This window comes from Balaenoptera acutorostrata, chromosome 3, assembly GCF_949987535.1.
Source record: "Balaenoptera acutorostrata chromosome 3, mBalAcu1.1, whole genome shotgun sequence".
Taxonomy (NCBI): domain Eukaryota; kingdom Metazoa; phylum Chordata; class Mammalia; order Artiodactyla; family Balaenopteridae; genus Balaenoptera; species Balaenoptera acutorostrata.
Genome location: NC_080066.1, coordinates 8365916 through 8390003, shown reverse-complemented (window position 1 = coordinate 8390003; position 24088 = coordinate 8365916). Strand labels below are relative to the sequence as shown.

General features: G+C 45.0%; 1 protein-coding gene and 1 long non-coding RNA gene across 11 annotated transcripts in view; one reads left to right on the top strand and one right to left on the bottom strand.

Moving 5' to 3' along the window:
• Window positions 1-24088, bottom strand: part of FRMD4A (FERM domain containing 4A) — a 474406-nt gene that overhangs the window by 132691 nt on the left and 317627 nt on the right. For 9 of the 10 annotated variants that reach the window (XM_057544411.1, XM_057544410.1, XM_057544409.1 and 6 more), the window contains exons 3-4: window positions 13413-13507; window positions 820-912 (exon numbers count right to left, since the gene is read on the bottom strand). In XM_057544411.1, the coding sequence (XP_057400394.1) occupies window positions 820-912; window positions 13413-13507 (188 nt within the window). Of the gene's footprint in view, window positions 1-819; window positions 913-3624; window positions 3734-13412; window positions 13508-24088 lie in introns of those variants that run through there. The other variant, XM_057544416.1, reaches the window with a different exon arrangement.
• On the top strand, window positions 13448-19033 carry LOC130707723 (uncharacterized). The gene is made up of 4 exons (XR_009007741.1): window positions 13448-13534; window positions 16238-16341; window positions 17446-17529; window positions 18347-19033. It is a non-coding gene; the product is annotated as an uncharacterized LOC130707723 (long non-coding RNA).

The window sequence follows — 24088 nt, the reverse complement described above, 5'->3', positions numbered from 1 at the left end:
AGCTGTGTAGACAGAAACAGCCTGATGGCTCCCCAGACTGGGTGCTCAGGGAGCCGCCAGATCTGGGGGCTCAGATCCTGGCTTTGCTACGCACGATTTGTACTTTGCCCTTGAACCCATGACATGATCCCCCTCTGGCTTCACACAACCTTCTGCAAACCCAAGTGGTCAGCCTGGTTGACTTCATAAGACTATTGCAAATATGAGCTATAAGAATCATACAGTTACCTGCAGTCACGAAATAAAACTTCTTACAGTACGTTAATGAACAGAAAATGACTATTGTTTCTGATATAGTATTACACCATAGCCTCCCTTAGTGGGAAATGCGTTAATCTGTGGTTTGCTGCTGGGTTTCAGCTATTCCTATCTGGGATAAAACAGGCAAGTTTCAAGATGCCAAGCAGCACTTGTGACAGAAGGAAAGAATACGCAGACTTTTGCTATGTAGCTTTGAAGGCCGCCAAAAGAAACCACGGATTTGTGTTATTCTCAGAGACTTAGTTTCCTTTGAGATATATGCCCTCCTTCCCCCGCAAAAAAGCAAAAAAAAAGGGTTTTATTTTCATTCCACACAAGCATCCTATTGTCAGAGCACAAACACGTGTGTCCACGCACACACGCCGACATGCCTTACACACTCACGCCCTGTGTTTACATCTGCTGGGAATGAAGCTATACCACAACCTCTACTCCTGGCAGTGAACCAAGACAAACTTGACTTCCCTTTTCTTGGATCGCTCTACCCTCCCAGACTTTTCTGACAAAGGAGGGGAAAAAACAAAAAAAAGCGAAAGGATGGATACCCAATGTACATACCTGACACAAAAGTACAAAACCACTGGTCCCGACTTTTTGGGGAAGTCGTGTTCCAAGACTCTTCGATCTAGTTGAAGCCAGTTTAAGTGTCCCCTGAGGAAAAGAGAGACCAGTGGGTTAGGGCTTTGGGTTTTGCCGGAGTTTCTTGGGACGAAGGTATATGTGCTGCAAAACATGCCGGACCACAGATAAACGTGGCCCTCTGCCTCACTCTTAAGTGCTCAGTATTTGCAGAACCCAAGGGAATTATCGGGGGAATACTGCGTCAGCGGGAGATACTGCATGACAGTCAAAGTCGGGGGTTTGAGATCCCCAGTCCATTTCCTCAATGGCACTAAAATGAAAAGGCAATCATACTCTCTTTCTTGTCCTGAATTCCCTAACCACCACATTCTGACTGCCTTTTCTCCTGAAGGCCTCCAAACACACTTCAGAAACATGTTAGCAATCTTCACAACATCTTGCTGGAAGCAGATGGGGTGCAAAGTGAATCAGAGACAGTTTCTTTAGAAATGAAGTGTACACCGACCATACCACCCAGCCACTCCACTCCTAGGTATTTACCCAAGAGAAATGAAAGCAGGCGTCCACGCAAAGGCTTTTACACACAGATGTTCACTTTATTTGTAACCGCTCCAAACGTGAAACAACCCAAATTTTTACCAACGGGGGAATGGACCAATTATGATTGAGTTATAGAATGGAATACTACCCAGTGATAAAGACAATGAGCTATTAATACACACAGCAACAAAGACGAATCTCAAGATAATTATGCTGAGCGAAAGAAGCCCGACAATAGAGAGTACAGACTGTATGATTCCATTTATAGAAACCTTTAGAAAGTACAAACTAATCTGCAGTGACAGAAAGGAGATTGGTGGTTGCCTGGGGGTGGGCGATGGGGGGGAATCACAGGGAGGACGAGGAAACTTTTGGTTGGGATGGAGATGTTCATTATCTTGATGGTGGTGATGGTTTCATGGGTGTAGACGTATGTCAATACTTACGAAATTGTACACTTTATGTAGTTTATTGCATGTCAACTTTAACTCATTAAAGCTATTTTAAAGTGAACCACGGAAATATCTGATGATATATAAATGGGGTCACTTCTGCATTTATTTCTTCCTTCCCTCCCTCTCTCCCTGCCTCCTTCCATAAATATTAATTGACCACCTTCTTCAAATAAGGGTCTGGAGATGTAGCAGTAAGTGAAATCAACACAGTCCCTATTCCCCTGATGCTTATATTCTCGTTAGGAGACAGACACTCAGCAACTATTTCCACAATTATGTAATTACTAATAGTATTAGGACGATGAGTTACGAGAACCTGTAAGAACCTGATCTAGTCCTGAGGTCTGAGAAGTACTGCTTGGCGTTTGAGTTGAGATTTGAAGAATGACAAGAGGAAAGCAAAGAGGAAGGGGAAACCACTTTCCAAGCAGCGGGGCCAGCATGTGCAAATGCCCTGAGGTGGGAAGAAACCTTTGTGTCATGAGAGTAGAAAGGGATGAGGCTGGAGAGTGGTGACCAAGGCCTTGGAGTCAAGTTGAGGAGGTTGGTCTTTGAAGAGCAAGGCAGGATCACAGAACAAGTAGAAGCAGAGCAATCTACCCTTGTCCTTTTCCTCTCCTCTCCTTCCCCAATCTCGGTCCATCATCCTGGAGGTCTCAGAGTCCTATAACCGCCTTGACTTAGTAAGCTCATGCCGAACAGACACAACTGCACAACATTTCCTCAGGGCCTGATGCTGAGTAACACTGATGTTTATAACATAGATACCTGTGTGAAAGGCTGGCGCTTATTAAACAAAAGCTGTTGCATCATTGTATTAAAATGTTTGCTCCTCTAAGCCTCCAAAAAATGAAAGCTAGAGAACACTCTAGAGGCTTCCATCTCTTTTTTGATGTCATTTTGAGATGTCATTTAAACTCCACCTTTTGCACAAAAAAGCAAATCCCTTCTTTAATTAAGCCTACACCTGTGGCTCTAGGGGTGAGGATGAGAGCTGCTTTGGAAGAGTGTCCGCCTGAGGAACCTGGCCTCTTTCTCCTCCAAGAATTTTCACCTAGACAAAAATTTTTTTGTACTAACTTTATGTTTCATGCTTGGTGACTCTTCTCTGAGTATAGTAAGGGTAAAAAAAGAATGAAAAAAGAAGTTTTCTAAGCAAAACGACTGGACAAACATCTTCCAGAAAGGCGGGATAAATTCTCGTCCAATGGGACATGGGATCTGGAAACAGAAGGCCTGGAGGCTGCTGTTGTCTCTGGTCACACCTGAATGCCGACAATGCCCCTCGGGGATCATGTTGTTTCAAACCTCTGCACCTTAGCTCATGCTGTTCCCTCTGCCTAAAATGCCTTTCCTCTCTTTCACAGCACAGCGAAGTCTGGCCCATCCTTCAAGACCCAGCTTTCCTATGTCTCCTCCAGAAATCCTTCCCCGACACCCCTTCCCTCACACCACACACCAGCCTGGGCTGTGGGTCCTCCTCTGGACTCACACGGCACCCATCCCAGGCACACCTCTGCTGCTGCACTTCCCGAAGTCTACGGAACTTACTCTGTGTACACACTTCTCCTCAACAGACTTATTATATCTGAAAAACACAGAGAAATCTACCCTATAAGGTAACAGCATGTGCATTTTTGATTAATTGGAAGGTAAGACAAACGACCTCATTATTGGGGAGTAATAAGCCATAGCCCCTGCTTTCCAGCCTCTGAAAATGTCCCAAATCTCCTAGGATTCTCTCTCTGTGCTCAGCCTCTTGCAAACACGCCATATGCACACTCACCCCAGGACTTTGATCATGCGGTTTCTCCTCATTGGAACAGTCTCTCCATCCTCTTTATCTGAATGATAGCCATTGTTCAAGGCTGAGTTCAAGTCTTACTTTTAGTGAAGTCTTCCTTGATTGCCTACGTCTGGGGTTTCTTTCAAACATCTCCAGAGCTTCTGGTTTGTGTCATCTGCAAGGCATTTAGCACTGCCTTGTGCAATTAGTTATTTAAAAAACATGACCTGTCTCTCCATCTAAGTTGTAAGTTTTCAACATTAAACAAACAAAAAAAATCATCCCCAGATCTTAGCACAGCAGTTGGTAAATACTACGGACTCGAAAGTACTTGCTCATTGATCGGATAACTACCTCCAAAAGCAGCTGATTTGTGCCCTGATCTTAATTTATAAAAGTGACTGAGTGACAACACAGAGAGGTCAATGCCACTGAAGGGAAAGTTTAATGTTCCTCACAGTTTCCTGGAAATGAGAGGCACCTACACCATGCAGGGCCATGAGGAGAAGCACCAGTGTTGGTCATAAGGCAGAAAGGAATATGGGGAAGACATAGGCCAGAGACTTTTTTAGGGTTTTTGTGGAAAAGGCAGGGGGAACAGCTTAGGATTGGCTAGTCTGAACAATCCTGGTGGACCCTGAGGCATAAGAGCTGTCCCTGGTTCTCTGGTAACTGGCCCCCGGGGTGATTAAGGACAGGGAGAATGTTGGCTTGGGATGTGAGAGTTACATAAAGGAAGTGATTCAGAGTGTGGCCTCAGGGTCACAGGGGGGATGGAAACAACGTTGGCTGTTAGTTTGGCCCTGTAGTGAATGAGGCCAAATATATACAGAATATGCAAAAACTCGGAACAGAAATCCATTCAATGACCATGGAGATTTAAATTTTAATCTTTTGCCTTGCAATAATTCTTGATAAAGAGTCTGGTGAGATAACCTCTTAAGGATCCTCTCAAGAAGGACAGACTAGAATGGTGCTCAGTGGTTTTCCTCTGGTCCCAAACTCAAGGAATAAGGAGGAACTGAGAGATGGAACGTTTTACCTGTGCTCTCAAGATCAGTCAATGGGCCAGGCTTGAGAAATCCTCACCCCACCCCAAGGGCACAGCATTTCTGACCACTCAGACCACTGGGGGTTTGACTTGGCTTCTGGGGGCCATAATTCACTTGGTGGAGAACCTGAAAATGGGGACTTTTTGCTTGAAGAGACACAGACATGCACAGCACTTGGATACCACCCTACTGGGTTTGCTCACTGCCCATCTTCTTCATCCACGTTATCAGAGGACAAATAGGTAGATGGATCCCCCCTCCCTAGGTAATTTCATTCCCTACACTCAACTTTTTAAAAGAACAGCAGTCTAGGGACGAATTCCTTGGTTCCCAGCCATATATTAGTTTAGCACTGATCAAGCCATGAAATGACTAGAAAGTGAGAAAATGGTCAAAAAACAGAAAGAACAAGGAGGCCAGAACTCCCCCTAAAGCGAATAGTTGGCCTTGGAAGAAAAATGAATTTCCTTCCCCCATGTGCCCTACTTGGATTCCTCAACCCCAGTTCTGTGAGGGATGGCATCACACACACACACACACACACACACACACACACACACACACACACACACAGACAGAGGCAGGGTTCCAATATCTGCGGGGAGGTGGGCTTCCTGCACCTGGAGTCCCGGGACCCTCAGGTGGAAGGAAGTCGCTCCTTCCACTTTATGTGCCTGTAAAAAAATCTCTCCACTGAAGGTGCTACAAAGGGAAAGACTGAGGGACCAGTGACCCACCCCAGGTCCCTCAGGATAACTGCCCAATATTTAGGCAAAAGCTAAGAGATGGATTAAAAACCCCAGTTCTGAGGCCACCACTTTCCAACTTGTTAAAATATTTTCTGCTGATTGCGTTGGGTTCAAAGTCACATTTCCTACACCCAACAGTATCAAGGATTCCTCTGTCTGGGATTTTTTTCTTTCATATGTAACACCTCACGTTCCTGACATCAGGTCTCTTCCTCAAAACTCTTTTTTCTTTTTCCTTTAAGCTAGGGTGGGATGGGAAGCAAAGAGTAAAAGAAGCATTTTCTCTATACAGTTTAACTAAGAGATCCCCGATAGCTTGGATTTCATTATCTCATTGATTTTTCATTTGAGAATGCACATCAGTGCATTTGCCGATAACAAAGCAAAAAACAAAAACAAAAAAAAACCAGTCCCAGCAGACCCTCAGGGTATTTTTGTTATTGCTTGACTGATAACTATCTTTAAAGCTGATCGAGATAACACCCCCCATTTGGTTTATGGTGGCAATAGGTCAAACTGTTAGGTCAGTAATAAATATGCAGTTGCTTCAAGGCAACAGAAATTGGATGCATTTATTTAACAGATTGCTTTTAGCTTCTACATATAATACAAATAGATTTTTGGTCCAAGCATTGGCACCTTCAATAGAGATGGCCTTAAGGAGAGCTTTCTTCTCAGAAAGTCACTGGAGGGTGGAGGTGTGTGATAAGTCTATCTGAACCCATCACTTTTTGGACCCCAGGGTAGAATGAGACTCTGTGCCTTCAGAGGTTTTTATTGTAGACAGCTGATTCGTATGGAATGAGCTGCCAAAGAAAGTCTAAACAAGAGATGAAATTCTTACAGATGTCACTGGATGGAGAGAGGGGGTGGGGAGTTCTTCAAAAGTTAGAAGATATTGCTCTTCAGTGTCTTTGAATCAGAAGTACGTGTGCTCAGCAAGGACAGCTCAGGGATACTGATCTAGCTAGAATCCCTCAAATAATGGCTTTCAAGTATTGATATGTTGAGTGTATGAGTGAGAGAGAGAGAGCCTGCAAGAGAGATGCACGCACACAGATAAAGGTGAGGAATGTACTGGCGAGCCCAGATGACTAAATCATGGGCTCTTTTGTCCATCTGAATTTATGCCTTTAATTTTTTATTATACGGAGGAATTGTTTGCTCCACTATGTCCTCTGAAGGCTATCCCAAATTTTCTTTTCTAGTACCTTCTACACTCTATCTTTTTTTTTTTTTTTTTTAAACATTTGATCCAGTGTATTTGATACTCTTTTTTTTTTTTTTTAATAAATTTATTTATTTATTTATTTATGGCTGTGGTGGGTCTTCGTTTCTGTGCGAGGGCTTCCTCCAGTTGTGGCAAGCGGGGGCCACTCTTCATCGCGGCGCGCCGGCCCCTCACTATTGCGGCCTCTCTTGTTGCGGAGCAGAGGCTCCAGACGCGCAGGCTCAGTAGTTGTGGCTCACGGGCCTAGTTGCTCCGCGGCATGTGGGATCTTCCCAGACCAGGGCTCGAACCCATGTCCCCTGCATCGGCAGGCAGATTCTCAACCACTGCGCCACCAGGGAAGCCCTCTACACTCTATCTTAATATTTACCTCCTAAACTAAAAATACAAGCTCTCCAAGGGGTCAAAGGCCAGTTACTTCTGTATCTCCAGGCTTAACAGTGGATGCTAAATAAACATTTGCTAAGAAGTGAATACACTGGCCTCAGATAAGCCCCACAGATCAATATTGCTGTTGGTGCCGTGACTGCCCTCCACGTACAGACACCGCTCCTGCCTTAACTAAACCATCTCCATATTCGATGAGAATTCACCTCGTCCAGGATCCGAGTGCCCCCGTACCACTCGCTTTGGGAAGGAAAAGGTCAGGAGAAAGCCAGGATCTCTAAGGTCCCCTCTGGTTGCCTCATGCTTTTTTATTTCTCTTAGCTGCACACAGGAAGAGTTCTGCTAAAGCCCCTTTCCAGTTACTGAACAGAAGTTTCTGTTGTTTTCCGCAGTATCTGAGGGTCTACGCAGGCCGCCTCCGAGGGGGTAACGAACGCTGAATGCTGTGTTCCCAGAAGCAGCTATTACAACCCAGGCACCGAGGCTGTAGTCATTGATTTTCTCCTTAGTCTCATGGTACAGAGCATTTAATGAATGGAAATCCCAAACCTATTTCTAAATGAATGACATTCCCAGGGCTGCATCTTGTGGAGGTTTCTTCTGCAATTGGACAATTGTTTTTCTACTTTATTTTTTAAATTGTACATTAGCTTATGACTGGGAAATGCTCATCAACTAGACCCTTTCCAGATGTCTCAGTCAATGCCAGTCCTGGGATGCAGGACCCAAGAACACTGTAGGACAGAGGATTCTCCCCATTGTCCTGGCATTGGGTCTACGGATGTATTTCCAGTGTGCTGGGGGCATTTTGGACCTTAATTATCCAGATAAATCACACTCTCTAAACAGTACCTATCCACGACTCAATTAATTAAGACATAGTATGTTGCTAAAAAAAAAAAAAAAGCCTTAATTGGTTCTTAAACTTAGATTCTGTCTTCAGACTATCTGTGAACCCTCTAAAACTTAAGCACTAATTATTTTGTTTGTAAACATTTGTGGAGGTGAGGGAATGTAACTGAAATTTCACAGGGGTCTGTGATTAAATAAGAGGTTAAGAACTGCTCATTTTCTTAATTGGTAGGTGAAAATACATTCTAACTGTATGTGGCTTTGAAAATGTGCAATAGTGGCTAACTGAGTTTCTTAACCTTTTCCCTCAACTTCCTAAGTACTTCTTGAAGTATTTTTACATAGATACTCATTTACAGCATTTGACAAACAATCCTTAACATTTACAAGAAGAGATTCAAATTTAAATATTTTACATAATCATGACCTCAGCTTGGGGTGTGTTTGACAACTTCTGCTGAATAGTCTAAAAGTTGTTTAGTTATTGCTTTTGATGATGGGATTCTCTGTCAACAATTTGTTTTTTAATTTTAAAAACTAAAAACTTGGGTGTTACAGGTGTTTGCATATGTCAATATTATATAAGAACCTAAATGGGAAAAGAATTTGAAAAAGAATAGATATATCTATACGTGTAAATGAATCACCTTGCTGTACACCTGAAACTAACACAACATTGTAAATCAACTATAGTCCAATATAAGATTTAAAAGAAATTAAAAACTTGGGTGTTACAGGTGTTTGTCTATGTCTAAACTCCTTGAATTGCACACTTTAAATATGTATAGCTTAGTATGTCAATTACACCTCAATATAGTTTTTTGTAAAGACACCAAAACAGAGGAAATTAAAATTATGACTGAGACTAGATCATATAACCAAGAATAGGGCTTTATGGATTTAAATTGTACAGTCAGAACCATGAGTTCTGAAAAAAAAATCAACTCGGTTATTGAAACAGCAGTGGAAATATTTCGAAAATAACATGTAAAAATAACTTTCCTTAAATGATGGACACCAATGTTTGATAAATGAAAATCTTGATTACTCTATTTGCACTCAAGGAAACATTAAATCTGAACTTCTGAGTTGGTTTGCAAACAGGTTTCCAGAGTCTGGAGTTGGGGAGAGTTTATAACTTTGCAAGTTCCTGGTGTGTGTCCTGATGGGTCCCAAACATTCAAAGTTTGAGTGAACTCAGCTTCTCTTCCTGCATCTGGAGGGAGGGAGCAGAGGTAATTTACACCAACATTACCCTTTCTCTAGAACAGGGCTTTTCAAACTTGGCTGCATCTGAGAATCATTTGGGGAGCTTTCAAAAATCTTGATGCTCAGGCCACACTCAGACCAATTAAATCAGAATTTCTGAGGGTAGGGCCCAGGCACCGGCATTTTATAAGGTGTCCTAGGTGACTTCAATGTGGAGTCAAGGTCGAGGATCATGTCTGTAGCAAAACATTAATAATTATTTTAAGATCAAATTTATACTAGGCTCTTACTTGGCCTCAGAATGTTTTAAAGACCACCAAAATGTCATTGTGTGCATGTATCACCACAATTCAGATATTCACAGATAATCATCTACAGACACACCTCAGAGATATTGGGGGTTTGCTTCCAGACCACCGAAATAAAGTGAATGTCGCAATAAAGTGACTCACGCTAATTTTTTGGCCTCCTAGTGCACATAAAAGTTATGTTTACACTATACTGTAGTCTATTAAGTGTGCAATAGCATTATGTCTAAAAAAACAAGGTACATACCTTAATTAAATATACTTTACGACTAGAAAGTGCTAACTATCATCTGAGCCTTCCGTAAGTTGTAATCTTTTTGCAAAAGTGACACCAAAGATCACTGATCACAGAAAACCATAACAAATACAGTAATAATGAAAAAGTTTGAAGTATTGTGAGAATTACCAAAACGTGACACAGAGATACGAAATGAGCAAATGATGTTAGAAAAATGGCATCGACAGACTTGCTCGATGCAGGTTTGCCACACGCCTTCAATTTGTAAAAAACACAGTATCTGTGAAGTACAATAAAGGAAAGCATAATAAAATGAGGTATGCCTGTATATATCTTTTTATTTGTGCAGAATTACTAAAAATAAAAGGGGCTAAATGCACTTGAATCCAGGAATAGAAAAAGACATTCATGGGAAACTGATGAAATTTGAATAAAGTCTGTAGTTCAGTTATTAATATAGTACCAATGTTAATTTCTTAGTTTTGATAATTATCACATGGTGTGTAGGATATTAACATTAGGGGAAACTGGGTGAGGGGTATAGGAGAACTCTCTGTACTATCTTTGTTCTGTAAATCTAATTATTTCAAAATTGAAAGTTTTAAAAATTGAATTAAGAAAAAGAAGGCGGAGCTAGTATTAATCCCACACAATTGTTGATTAACAATAGGAAACATCTCTGGGCACTGAGTCTTGCATTGTCGCCTTGGACACACTATTAATGAATACAACTTAGGGGTGAGGACACCCCTACTTAGAGAATCTTGCAATTTTGTCTATATTCTGCTCTATATTTCTTTTCTCCAGGCCCGTCCAGATCCTACAAAATGTCATCAACAGCAGTTCATAGTGAAAGACTCACTGACCTATGACACATATGGCCTACGTGTCATATATTCTACTACTAGGAATGATAACACTGCTGGGAATACCTAACACTGGTGCAGTATTTTATCGTTTATAGCACTTTCTAAGTTAGTCTCGTTTTGATTTGCATTAGGAAAAAAGGCAAATGCACGGAGTACACCATGGGTCGCAATAAAGGATGAAAGTTCCATGCATTTTATTATAAAATATGCAGCGTAGCACCTGCAGAAATCACGCACGTGCGCACGCACACACACACACACAACACAATACACATGCACAATTTGAAAACACAGTTATTAAATGATCTTGTGTTAGTGTCTAGTGGTGCCCAGTGTGAGGGCTGGGGGACGGGGCCACAGGGCAAGCCTAGTGGTTACTGCCCTGTGATCACCACCCTAGACCAAGCTTCCCCCCCCCCCAGGCACCGTTCTGTGGTGACAGCTTTCATTCATTCCTTTTCCAGCAGGAAAAGGAGAAAAGGTCAAATGACCAAAGAGGCCCCCAGCCAACGCCTTTGGCCCCAGGTGTTGTCAGCCCATGACTGACTACGTCCTGAGTCACGGCCATCCCCGAGTCACCGCCATCCCGTCTCCTCTTTGTTCTGTCTCCTCATCCTAGTCCCTTGGAGGCCCGGTTCCTGATTTCCTCGGGGTCCCTGACACTCACCATTTCCCGGTGAGTCAGGCCCATCTGCCACCTCTTTTCCAGGAACCGTCTGCCAGCTGCAAAGCCCTGTCCGCTGATTGTGGCTGGCCGCCTGCCACTCCTACAGTCCCCAGAGGAACGCCCCCGCCCAGGCTCGGGGTGAAGAGGTTGGTGGTGGCCACTCTTCCCCTGGACAGTGCCAGAAGATGGCTCATATCCTCCCCGTCACCGCCCCCCAGAGGGCCCTCCAGCTGCCAGTTCCACCAGGCCACGGGGAGGGACCGGGAGGGACCCTCCCCTCCAGCCTGGACTCTCTCTCTCTGCCTTCCACCCCCGACACACACAAGCCTGCCCTGCCGGCCCAGGGAACCAGAAGCACCAAGACAGACCCGGAGCACACAGGTTCCATTCGATGGGACAGGCGGACGGTGCTGTGTGGTTTTCCTGCTTGCGTCTCTCCCGGGAGAAGAGCCACTTTCTCCCTGACGTTCATGTCCTGCTGGCTGGTACCATCAGGGCTGTGGTCTAAAACCTTCAGCAAGCGGACTTCTTGCTCCTTGGCCCAGGACAACAAGCTCATTCTCTGGCTCTTGTTTACTCAAAAGCGAAGTCTAATTGGGACTCCTCTCGAGTTCACTGGCTCTCTTAGAAGAGGAAACGTACTTGGGAAATGTGAACAATGTGATGCATTCAAACTGTGGTTTCTTTCTAATTAGTGAAAAAACGTCTGAGTGGCGATCGAGGGGGTTTACAGTGATTCTCAGGAGAAAGGGTAGAAAACATCTGCGTTTGCGGAAGTAGTTATTCTCGATGCGTGTTTGTCTTAAAGCACGTTTTCAAATGACTCTGCCGGCTCCTTCCCATCCCAGCCCTCTGGTTCACAGACCCGGTTACTGGATCCCACGCGCAGGCACAGAGAACCTTCTAGACCAGAAGCAACCACTCCTGCCTTCCTTCTGGCTCCGTTCCCTGAGGCTCCAGGGCCAGGGCGTAACCTGTTCCTTCCAGCTTTCTTTTTTTTTTTAAATTTAATTTGTTTTTGGCTGCACCACGTGGCATGCGGGATCTTAGTTCCCTGACCAGGGATCGAACCAGCGCCCCCTGCAGTGGAAGCGCGGAGTCTTAACCGCTGGACCCTGGCTTTCTTGAGGCAGGTGTGACTCTGCTCCCAACGCTGCTCCCCGATCACACTACCACCTGAAAGGTTGCTAATTTAGAGGGTGATCACCTGTCCAGTTTGCCCACGACAGTACCGATTTACACCCCCTTTTACTCACAGGGTCCCGATTTAGATCATAAATGCTACGGCCACCCCGTCCACGTGCAGCTCCCGGAGGGTCCTCACGCAGATACACCTGGTCATCTCTCCTACTGACCAACGGGGATGCCCCCTGCCCTTGCTCTGAGCCCATCCTGCCTTGATGGTTCCATCTGATTGATGGGGCATAGCCTCCCTGAGCTGTCTTGTCCAGCCGCTAACCGAAGCCTGATCTATTAGTATTGTAGGAAGTCACCTCTGTAACTCTGAGGATTTGGAGGAGTGTATGTGCATGCGTGTGTATGTGTACACACAGAGGAAAGAAAACTGTGAAACACTTGCTTAGAACAGCTTATCTTTATCCAGGAATCTGTGCAGGTGTTCACTGCTGTCTTTTGCGAACAGTTTATTAAGAAGGAAATTGAAATTTTAGTAAAGATATTCCTTCCTTGTGTTGCAAAACACCGCTGTATAGAGCCAAACGGAAAGATCACTGAACGCAAATGTACTTCTCAACAGATGAACAATCTGAATTTTCGAATTTTATATTCTATTTCAGCGTTGACAGTGAAACTGCACATATACTTTTCATATTGAATTTATCATCGCATTGACTTCCTGTTATTGTTATTCCAACACTGGAGAGAAATGTTTCATTTCCAGAAGTTTTCATTTAACTCTAATAGAAAACAAACCCAGACAAATCCACTTTTTTAAAAATAAACATTTCAGTTCTGAACACGTACCGGCTTGATTATAAGAACTGGTTTACCTCATAATTTCATAATATGAGCATCACCCTAATTATATCCTTTGGCCGTTCCAGGCATGATCACAAGGCCTTTGAAATTCAGATGATGAACTTGGACTGACCCTGAACCACAAGACCCAAGTGGCCTGCAGCTGCCTTCACCGTGGACAGCTGAGATAGTACGACTTCAGGTTCTGTTATTTCCCCTTCAGGTTCTCCAAGCACACGGGGCACTTACGTCTCATCTGTGAAGGCGATTCCAAAGTATTCCTTCTCCTTCAGATTGAAGTGAGATGCCACGAGGTCAAGCAGCTCCTTGGCCAAAAGCTTGGGCTGGAGGGAGAACAAAATGGAAAAAGGGTAAGTGATGAGAGATTACTTTTCCTAAAACATGCAATCTCAGGTTTACATAATTTTTTGGAAGGAATGCCCCAAAGCTCAAGAACATCCATACAAATGATTTTTATAAAACCCAAAGGAGTAGACAATGAGGACAGGGCCATCAATGGACTGAGACCTTGTTTCCTGGTAGTTTCTTCTATCAGCAAATGGTACTTGTTCACCAACACAGCTGTCAAACCCTGTGGCTTCCTTCCCCACACAGGAGAACATTTTACAGTGAATTGACAGGAAGATGTCTTATTAAAAATATATATGTACACATATATATGTAGTAAATATATGTTATGATGTATGTCAAATATATATTGTATAACACATATGTTATATAATACTATATTAATATTATAATTAACATGTTGTAGAATATGATTATATATATATTTCACATGCACTTAATTAGTATTTGCTACGTGCCAGGCCCTGTTCCAAGCACTTTACAAACACCAGCTTCTCTAACCCTCATCACAACCCTGTGAGATGGTTCTATTATTAACTCCATTGTACGGGGAGGAAACAGGTGCCCAAAGATTGAGCACCTCTGTGTAAGTGCTGGGGCTGTGATTTGAGTCCTGGCTCCAGAGAGTGCCCTCGACCACTCTATATGCTCCCATAATTTAAAATCCAAACAACAGAAGTACCTCCCTGCAAGAAATGTTAACATTAATGCCAAAGGGCCTTGGGAATAGTATTTAAGAATAAACTGAAACTTTGACTTTCCAAAGGAGAACAGTTTTACCCAAGAATGGTTTTTTGTTTTGTTTTTTTTATAAATTTATTTATGTATTTATTTTTGGCTACATTGGGTCTTCGTTGTTGTGCACAGGCTCCTTCCATTTGCGGCGAGCGGGGTCTACTCTTTGTTGTGCACGTGTTCTCATTGCGGTGGCTTCTCTCATTGTGGAGCACGGGCTCTAGGGTCGTGAGCTTCAGTAGTTGCAGCATGTGGGCTCAGTAGCTGTGGCACACGGGCTCAGTAGTTGTGGCTTGCGGCTCTAGAGCGCAGCCTCGGTAGTTGTGGCACACGGGCTTAGTTGCTCCGTGGCATGTGGGATCTTCCCGGACCAGGGCTCAAACCCATATCCCCTGCACTGGCAGGCAGACTCCCAACCACTGTGCCACCAGGGAAGTCCCCCAAAGAATGTTTTTATCATGAACTCTTTCCTAAAATTTTCTGCCAATCCAAAGGAGTGTGCCGGACCCTTAGATGTGAAATCACTGCGGCTGTTTGTATTGTCAATACATCAATCACTCTGGTCTATCACCGTTGAGATGACCACAGACCACCAGGCTCAGAGGTCAGGGAGGAGGGAAAGGCTGATGATGGAGACACGGGGCCAAAAGGGAACAGTTATTTCTAAATTGCCTCCCGGTTCAGGTATTTGCGATGCACTGCCTTTACGATGACTGTTCTGTTCCACGCATACTCCAAGCTCAGAGCAGAAACAGATTCGAGAAGAGAAAATGTGTGTGTGTGTGTACATGTGTGTGCATTGATGCACATTAGGATACCCTTCCTGAGTATATTTCCTGTTTTGGTCGTTACTCTGTTGCTTTTCTCTATTAAGAGGGTGGATAAGACAATAAATCAAGAGTTATATGACTGTTTTAGAACTACCATATGATCCAGCAATTCCATTTCTGGGTATTTATCCAAAAGAAATAAAAACACTAACTTGGGGGCTTCCCTGGTGGTGCAGTGGTTAAGAATCCGCCTGCCAATGCAGGGGACACGGGTTCGAGCCCTGGTCTGGGAAGATCCTATGTGCCGCGGAGCAACTAAGCCCGTGAGCCACAACTACTGAGCCTGCATTCTAGAGCCCACGAGCCACAACTACTGAGCCTGCGCTCTAGAGCCCGTGAGCCACAACTACTGAAGTCCGTGCACCTAGAGCCCGTGCTCCGCAACAAGAGAAGCCACAGCAATGAGAAGCCCGTGCACCACAACGAAGAGTAGCCCCTGCTCGCCGCAACTAGAGAAAGCCCACGCAGAGCAACAAAGACCCAATGCAGCCAAAAGTAAAATAAATAAAATACATAAATTAAAAGAAAAACAAACACTAACTCGAAAAGAAGTGCACCCCCATACTCACTGCAGCACTGTTTACAAAAGTCTAGACATGGAAGCAATCTAAGTGTCCATCAATGGATGAATGGATAAAGAAAATGTGGTATACATACACAATGGAATATTATTCAGCCATAAAAAAGAAGGAAATCTTATCATTCACAACAACATGGATAGACCTTGAGTGTACTTTGCTAAGTGAAATAAGTCAGACAGAGAAAGACAAACACTGTATGGTCTTACTTATACGTGGAATCTAAAAAATAAAATTAAAAAGTACCTCATAGATACAGAGAACAAACTGGTGGTTGCCAGAGGAGGGGGTAGGGGTGGGTGAAATGGGTGAAGGTGGCAAAAAAAAAGAGAGTTACATCACAGTTTAGTTTCTTATTTCACTTTTTTTTGGTGCCACTGTGTCCCCTCCTCCCAAATTCATGTGTTGAAGCCCTAACCTCCAATGTGATGGTATTTGGAGGGTGGGGCCTTTGAGAGGTAATTAGGGTTAGATGAGGTCATGCGAGCAGGCCCTCATGATGGGATTAGTGCCCTTATAAGAAGAGATCCCAGAGAGCTTGCTTGCTCTTTCTCTCCACGAGGTGAGGACACAGTGAGAAGGCTGCCATCTACAAGTCAGGAAGAGAGCCCTCATAGAGCCCGACCAGGCTGGCACCCAGACCTCGAACTTGCAGCCTCCAGAACTGTGAGAAAATCAGTGTCTTCTTTTTTTTTTTGGTTGCACTGTGCAGCACGTGGGATCTTGGTTCCCTGACCAGAGACTGAACCCATGTCCCCTGCAGAGGAAGCGTGGAGTCCTAAACACTGGACAGCCAGGGAAGTCCCCCAAATCAGTGTCTTTTGTTTAAGCCCCCCAGTCTGTGGTATTTTGTAATGGCAGCCCAGGCAGACTAAGACGGGTGTACTTCCTTTTAATTCAACAAACATTTCCTGTCTAATGTGTATAGGGCACTAGCCAATCCTACAGGAGATACAAAAATGCACAGCACATAGTACTTGTCAATAGGACCTTAAACTTTCATCAGGGCATAGAGTAAGAGCTAGGGTTCATTTTAAAAAGCCAAAGCAGATGGTTCCCTCTTTGCTGCCTCATCCTGAGCTCCCAGGATGGCAGCCTCCGGGCCTCAATCACCATCAATTTACCAATGAAAACTGCCAGAAATGATGGGAGTGGGTTTGAAGCGAGGGCAGGGCTTCCTCCCCCTAGAAGACATGAATAAATCGACAGGAAAATCCATCTTGATAAATCAATGTCATCTAATAGTCTATGCTACCATTCACACTAAAACGTGAAAAAGTGAAAAAGTAACCGTTAGGGAATTCAAGGCTGCATGTAGGGCGCTCCTTCATGAATACCGCGGGGGAGGCGGGGGAACCATCGTGGCGCATCTCAGAGCATCCCTGATAAAGGGCAACGTATCAATCCAAGGCGAGGGGGCTCTTGAGGCCTCAGACTGTGTTTGCTGTGCGATGCTGCAGGCCATGTTGCTGGCATCACCTCCGTCCCCATAAGGTACCTGGCTGCCCAGATACAAAGCATTTAATGTAGAGGTTGTGACCAAATGTAAGGTAACGTGGCTGATTTTTACACTGGGATGCACTGTAACTTATCCATCCAAATGTCTGCGTTCCTCCCACAGCGGTCACAGCATTTCTATAACCTGCTATTTCTTTAAACGTTTTGATAACCTTTGGGGTTTGCCTCTGAAGCTTGTATCACATGTATAAAAGCATCCTCACTGGTGATAAGTCTTCTTGTACTCAGAACGGACTTGGTTTTTTTCACAAGTCACGTGAAGTCCAGTCTGGTGAATGGTGACAGAGGTGGCGGAGGTGAGGAGCACATTGGATCAAGCCGGTTTTATAAAACGAGGTATGACTATAAAGTCATTATTTGTGGGCTCTTAGGGGTGATGGTGAGGTTTCCAGCCTAAACTTGGAAATGACAGAATAAGATTTCCTTCTCTTTGAGAGTTAAACTTGAAAGACAACGTCCCAATGGAATTGACCAGCGATACATAAATTTACCCAGAAAGAGAAAAGAATTACTGTTAGGGTCGGAATAATAGTATATCTATAACATGACTAAATATAGTAATTGTTCCATAGAAGGGGCTGGGTGAATGACCGGTGTGTGTGGGGTGGGGGATGGAGGGGAGTCTGGGAAAAGGAAATGAGCTGGGGAAACAAATGCAGTCTTAGCCAATAGGCCTTAAATATTTGAGTCCCAGCGGTAAGGCTTCTTCTCTGGCAGACATGGAGGCATGACCTTAGCCAGTCATTTGAAACACTCAAATTACCTATTTAACTCCCCTTCCTCCAATCTCATAGCTTCCAAAGAACTTATTGAGGTGTGATTGCCCTGTCCTACATATGCTGCTGAGCAGTCTCCTACATGACTGCATTATCTTCTAAAATAAGAGACTGTCACTCCCCTGCCAGTGATGATGCTGAGACTTGGAGACATCAGGCAGGCTGTCTCACAGCAAAGCCAGGCTTCCAAATGAAGTCAGACTGGCCTCACAGGTCACATGTACTACCCTTCTGCCACCCCACTTCTACTGACTCTGCCTCCTGGGTGAGAGGTCAAGGATCATGAGCCCTGAGGGCCCTATCTGGGTGAGGGTTAGATTGCTCACTTGAAACCAGAACACTGACATTTTCTACATCAATACTGATTTATACATCAGGTACTTTGAACTTGGTTAATGTGAGTCTTCCCCCGAGGATGAACAATCGAGTTTCTGCAATGCAGAGCTAGGGGACTGACTTGACATGCTGAAAAATTCACCAGAATAATGGATGTCACCTTAGGAGCCTTGTTGACACTGACTTTTGGCTTCTCCATGGTGACACATCCCTATGATTTAGCCTGTCACCGCAATCCTTTTTTACATTGGAACTTCTACAGTAAAAAACCAAATTTTCTTGGGGACGCATACACTGAACGCAGCTAAAAGGATCTGAGCAATAGCAGCATCCCTCAAATAAACTTTATCATCTCAGCCTAACTCTTTTCAAGGATAGGATCCGTTTGGATGCATATCTTTGGTCAAAAAATAAAAAAAGGTGGGCTTGCCTGGTGGCGTAGTGGTTGGGAATCCGCCTGCCGATTCAGGGGACACGGGTTCGAGCCCTGGTCTGGGAGGATCCCACATGCCGCAGAGCAGCTGGGCCCGTGAGCAACAACTACTGAGGCTGCGCTCTAGAGCCTGCGAGCCACAACTACTGAGCCCGTGTGCCACAACTACTGAAGCCCGCGTGCCTGGAGCCCAGGCTCTGCAACAAGAGAAGCCACTGCAATGAGAAGCCCGTACACTGCAATGAAGAGTGGCCCCCGCTCTCCACGACTAGAGAAAGCCCGCACACAGCAACGAAGACCCAACACAGACAAAAATAAATAAATAAATTTATAAAAAAATAAAATAAAATAAATAAACAAATAAAAAATATTAAAAAAGGTTAGTCCCATTACTTCATACAACAGTAATTATAGATCCTAAGCACCACCCTCAATAAAGAAAAGCCTACATTAATTACCCACAATATATACATGGGGAAATAAAGGCATTGAAGGGGGAGGTAACAGATGCCAGAAGATGTTGAGGTTAGAACTCCTGAATCTTAAGTCCCATTAAAAGGCACACTCTTTCTTCCACTGTCATGGTGACTGGCAATGCCCCAGCGAGTAGCTGCTCCATCAATGACAGAGAGCTCTCCCATCCCCCTGATGGACGTGTAGCATGAGTGAGAAATAAACCTCATTGTTAAGTAACCTTGACATTGGCGGTTGTTTGTCATCACAGCATAACCTAATCTATCCTGATTGGTTCAGGCACCAAAACTTTAATTCCCTGTATGGTAAGTTTAAAACCATTTAAGGCATCAGCCTGTGATTTCCTGATCTTGCAAACTAAGACAATATCCCACCTTGACGCGATGGTGATTAATGAACTACATTTCTTAAACTCACTTGGCGAACGTTGCTGGGTAGAAAGCTTTATGCTGTTATGTACTTTGAAGGGATGTTTACAGAATCTGCTGATTACAATCTGCCAATTACTTTGTTGTAAACATTTGTGGAGCTTTGCAGGATCGCGCTGGGAGTGAGGGCAGAAAGGCAGCCTGTAGCCCAGTCAAGTTCTACAGGACAAACCGGGCCGGGGCCTCAGTGCCGATGTGAGCAAGGCAAGCCCTGCGCGTCTTGGGTTAGAAACAGCCTGTGTTGGGTCATTGGTGCCATCCTGGCCCGCCCAGGTCACCACGGAGATCAGCTCGGTGCTTTGTGACCACCTAGAGGGGTGGGATAGGGAGGGTGGGAGGGAGGGAGACGCAAGAGGGAGGAGATATGGGAACATATGTATATGTATAGCTGATTCACTTTGTTATAAAGTAGAAACTAACACACTACTGTAAAGCAATTATACTCCAATAAAAACGTTAAAAAAAAAAAAAAAAGACTGACTTTCTCTCAGCCTGTAATGAACTTTGTTCACTCAATAGCTTTTCTTATTTTCTTTTTCTATCTCAGATTCTTTTTCCACTGTGTCCTTCTAAGCTTTTATTCCTCCTTATATCTGATAAATAGAATCTCTTTATAAACGTCTGACTCTACCACACAGATCTAAGTTCCCAAGGGTTCTGAACTGTTCCAGTGGGAAGCCGTGCACACGCCAGCATGTACAGGGTTCTGGAACGGGCCCCGTCTATGCTGCCTTCCGAGGTGGGACATGATTGGATTGTAAAGATCAAAACAACACTTCGCACGAACGCATGGCTGTACAGTGCTCTGGGCACATCCCTTGGCCGATGATCCTTCTAGTGAACTCGTGAGCTGTCCAGGCAGGCTGGGGAGAGCCATCAGCTGACCAGGTGGTACCCAAGCTCCTCTCCAGTTTCCCACAGAATATTTTTATTATCACTCACATATTCTACTTTCCACTTAACATGGATCCATCCCACAGAGATGCTCTTGGACAAACCGTTTAACTTCTCAGAGTCTCAGTGTTCCCCTCTATAAAGTGATGAACTAGACTGATGAATCGAACTCCTGCCCTAAATTTGATTCTTTATTCATTAAACTTATTATTAAATTTAGTTTCTTCCTTCTCCAAAACCTTCCCAACCTTCTCAAGGGTCTAGTCACTCATTCTAAAAAACTTTGCAACCATTCTGGATCCCCCCTGGATCTCTTAAATCTGTCAGTTAACATAACCATCTTTCTTATATAAGCTCTGGCAAGTCACTTGAGCTCTCTGTACCTCAGTTTCCTCGGCTGCAAAATGGGGATGAGGACCACACCACATCACAGGGCTGCTATGAGGATTTAATGAATTAATATTGACCTGCATAAGGTGCTTAGAGCAAGTGTCTGGCACAAAGCGAATGTTCTATGTGTTCATTATTATTTCAGACCCTCATTATCTCACCTATGAATTATTACAATAATCTCCTAAATGGTATCAAGTTATATATGTCAGTCTGGTATTTAAGGCCACTCTTTGAATCTAGTTCCTAACCAACCTCACTTTTGCCCGATTCCCTCCAAAAGTACTCATTTTTATCCAATCTATCAGAGTGAAGAAAACACCAATCTCGGTTCTATTTCCAAAACTTTGCCCACAACATCCTCTCCCCGCCCATTTGAATTTCATCTTGCTCAAGGCCCACTTCTTCCAGGAAGGCGTCCCTGATCATCCTACCTCCAAACAGTCTCTTTCTCCTCTGAACTCCTATAGCATTTACCACAGGGACTTGGTTCACGCTTGGCATGCATGCTCTTGTGTTGTGATAAATTTATTTTAATTAAAACATTTTTACAAGTATGGTAAAACACACAGCATAAAATTGACCATCTTAAGCACTTTTAAGTACACAGTTCAGTATTGTTAAGTATATTCACATTGTTGTGCAACCAATCTCTAGAATATTTCCTCTTGCAAAGTAGAAACTCTGTACCCATTAAACAACAACTCCCCATTCTCCTTCCCTCCAGCCCCTGGCAACCACCATTCTGCTTTTTTTCCCTATGAATTTGACTATTCCAGGTACCTCATCTAAGTGCAATTATACAGCGTTTGTCTTTTTGTGACTGGCTTATTTCATTTAGCATAACATCCTCACGGTTCATTCACATTGTAGCAGGTGTCAGAATTTCCTTCCTTTCTAGGGCTGAGTAATATTCCACTGTGTGGATAAACCACATTTTGTTTATTTATTGATCCATCAATGGACACCTGGGTTGCTTTCCTGTTTTGACTTTTGTGAATAATGCTGCTATGAACATGGTGAATTTCTGTGACATGACTTGCTGTGTCCTGTAATGGGCTGAATGGTTGCCCCCAAAAAGTTCTGTCCACATCCTAAATGCTGGAGCCTGTGAACATGACCTCCCATTACAAAAATGTGATTATGATCCTTGAGAGGAAAAGCGTCTCCTGCACTATCCAGGTGGACCTCAAGTGCAATCACATGGATCCTTCTAAGAGAGAGACTGGGGGAGTTTTGACAGAGACAGACACACACTAGAGGACCGTGTGAAGACAGAGGCAGAGATGGGAGCGATGAAGCTGCATGTCAGGGAAGGCTGGCAACCACCAGAAGCCAGAAGAGGCTAAGAATGGATTTTCCCCTCAAGCTTCCAGAGGAAGCTTGGCTCTGCTGACAGCTTGATTTTGACTTCTGCCTTCCAGAACTGTGAGAGAATATGTTTCTGTTATTTTAAGCCCCCAAGTTTGTGGTGCTTTGTCACGGCAGCCTCAGGAAACGAATACACACCCTCAGGCAGAAGCCCCGCAGTGCCTGGCAGGTCCTAATAGCAGGAAACCCCAAATCTGCTGGTTGTTTGAGACATAAAGTGGGATCTCAGCAGAAAGCCCTTTACTAGTATTTGCACTTTCTCTTTATAATGCCATTGACTTTCTGGGCAAGGAAGCCACATACGCAAGTCCAGGTGGAGGAGCCTTTGTATCAGAACTGACCCTGGGTCAGTCACTGGCAGCGTGGGCTTCAACTCAGTGACTTCTCCCCTCAAGCCCTTTCTTGTCATCCGCCACTCCCTTGGGGGCAGCTCACAGATTCAAAATCAATGGAATGGCCACTTCTGAATTGCATTAAAAAAAATTAAAACATCACACGGCTCCCATCTGTGGTCTGGGAGGACTCACGGCCCAAAGACTGACCCTCTCACCTCTCCCTCCTCCCCAAGGCTGATCTGGACAATTCGCTTCTGGCTGCAGGGCCCACAGGGACCGCCAGGCTGCCGCGGATAGCTCCGCAGCTGGGCCACACCCTCCCGCTCCGACGGCACCGCCAGCCCCATCCCAGGAAAGGGTGATTCCCGGCCCCGGAGGAGTGGCCGCGTCAGTGGAGGTGGCAGAGAGTCCAGTGCTGAGAGCGGGCAAGAAAGCGTGGTCAGCGTGCCCTTTCTCTCCAACCTTTCTGAAAACCGAGAGGGAGAGAGGGGGGTGAAGGGGGGCAGCTCGGAATCAACGATGCCTGAGCCTGCGGCCTCTTTGAAGCCCTGCCTGTTATTGTGTTTCCCAGAGCAGCTGGGAGCCTGGCTCCCGCCCTCCCTTCCCCCCCTCCCCCTCCCCCTCCCCCTGGGGGCTCCGCATTAAGCAGCCGAGCGCTCATTGGCTGTTCGTTCGTCCTGGGGAGGGGGCGCCGGTGATGGAGAGAAAGCGTGAGGTCATCGCGCACACAGACGCGGGTCTGGCCGCGCTCCCCCTGCCTGTCACCCCCTTGACGCTCCGGCTGATTAGCTGGGGAGGCTGGCTTCCTTCCTACCGCGTCTGAGCAGCCCCTGGGTTCCGTGGCTGGGGGCAAACGGGGCACTGCTTCCTTTACGTAGGGTTATTTGCTCTTCTGGGCTCCCAGGCGCCTGGGATAGGCAGGGGTGCGGGGCGTGTAAAGCTCAGTGGGTCCTGCCAGAGGGAGCATCTCTCCATCTGGGAGGTCCCCATCCAGTAAGAACCCCAGCTCGTTAGTGGACAGAAGACGAATGCTTTACCTCCGACTCAGGAGGGACCAGCAGCAGAGCATCTCAGCCAAGCTGGCTCCAGACACAGCCAATACTAACGGTTTCCGTTTACTGGGTGCAGCCTCTGTCCCAGCGCAGAACTGAATCAATCCTTACCCAGCAGGCAGATGCCAGGATTACCCCCATTGGATACAGAAGGAGCCAAAGCACAGAGAAAGCAGTAACTTGCCAAAGGCACATAGCTAGTAATCCGCAGATTTAACTCAACAGTCAGGTGGGTATGTCACCTAGGGACGCTGGATCATATAAAGAGCCAGAGAGACTGGTTACCCAACCCACTTAACTGACAGGGCAGGAAACTAAGGTTCAAGGGGTCGAGAAGCCGGTCCACGGACAAGGGAGGTCACCTTAGTGACCGGCACATGTGGGGATGGGACCCAAGCGCCTGACC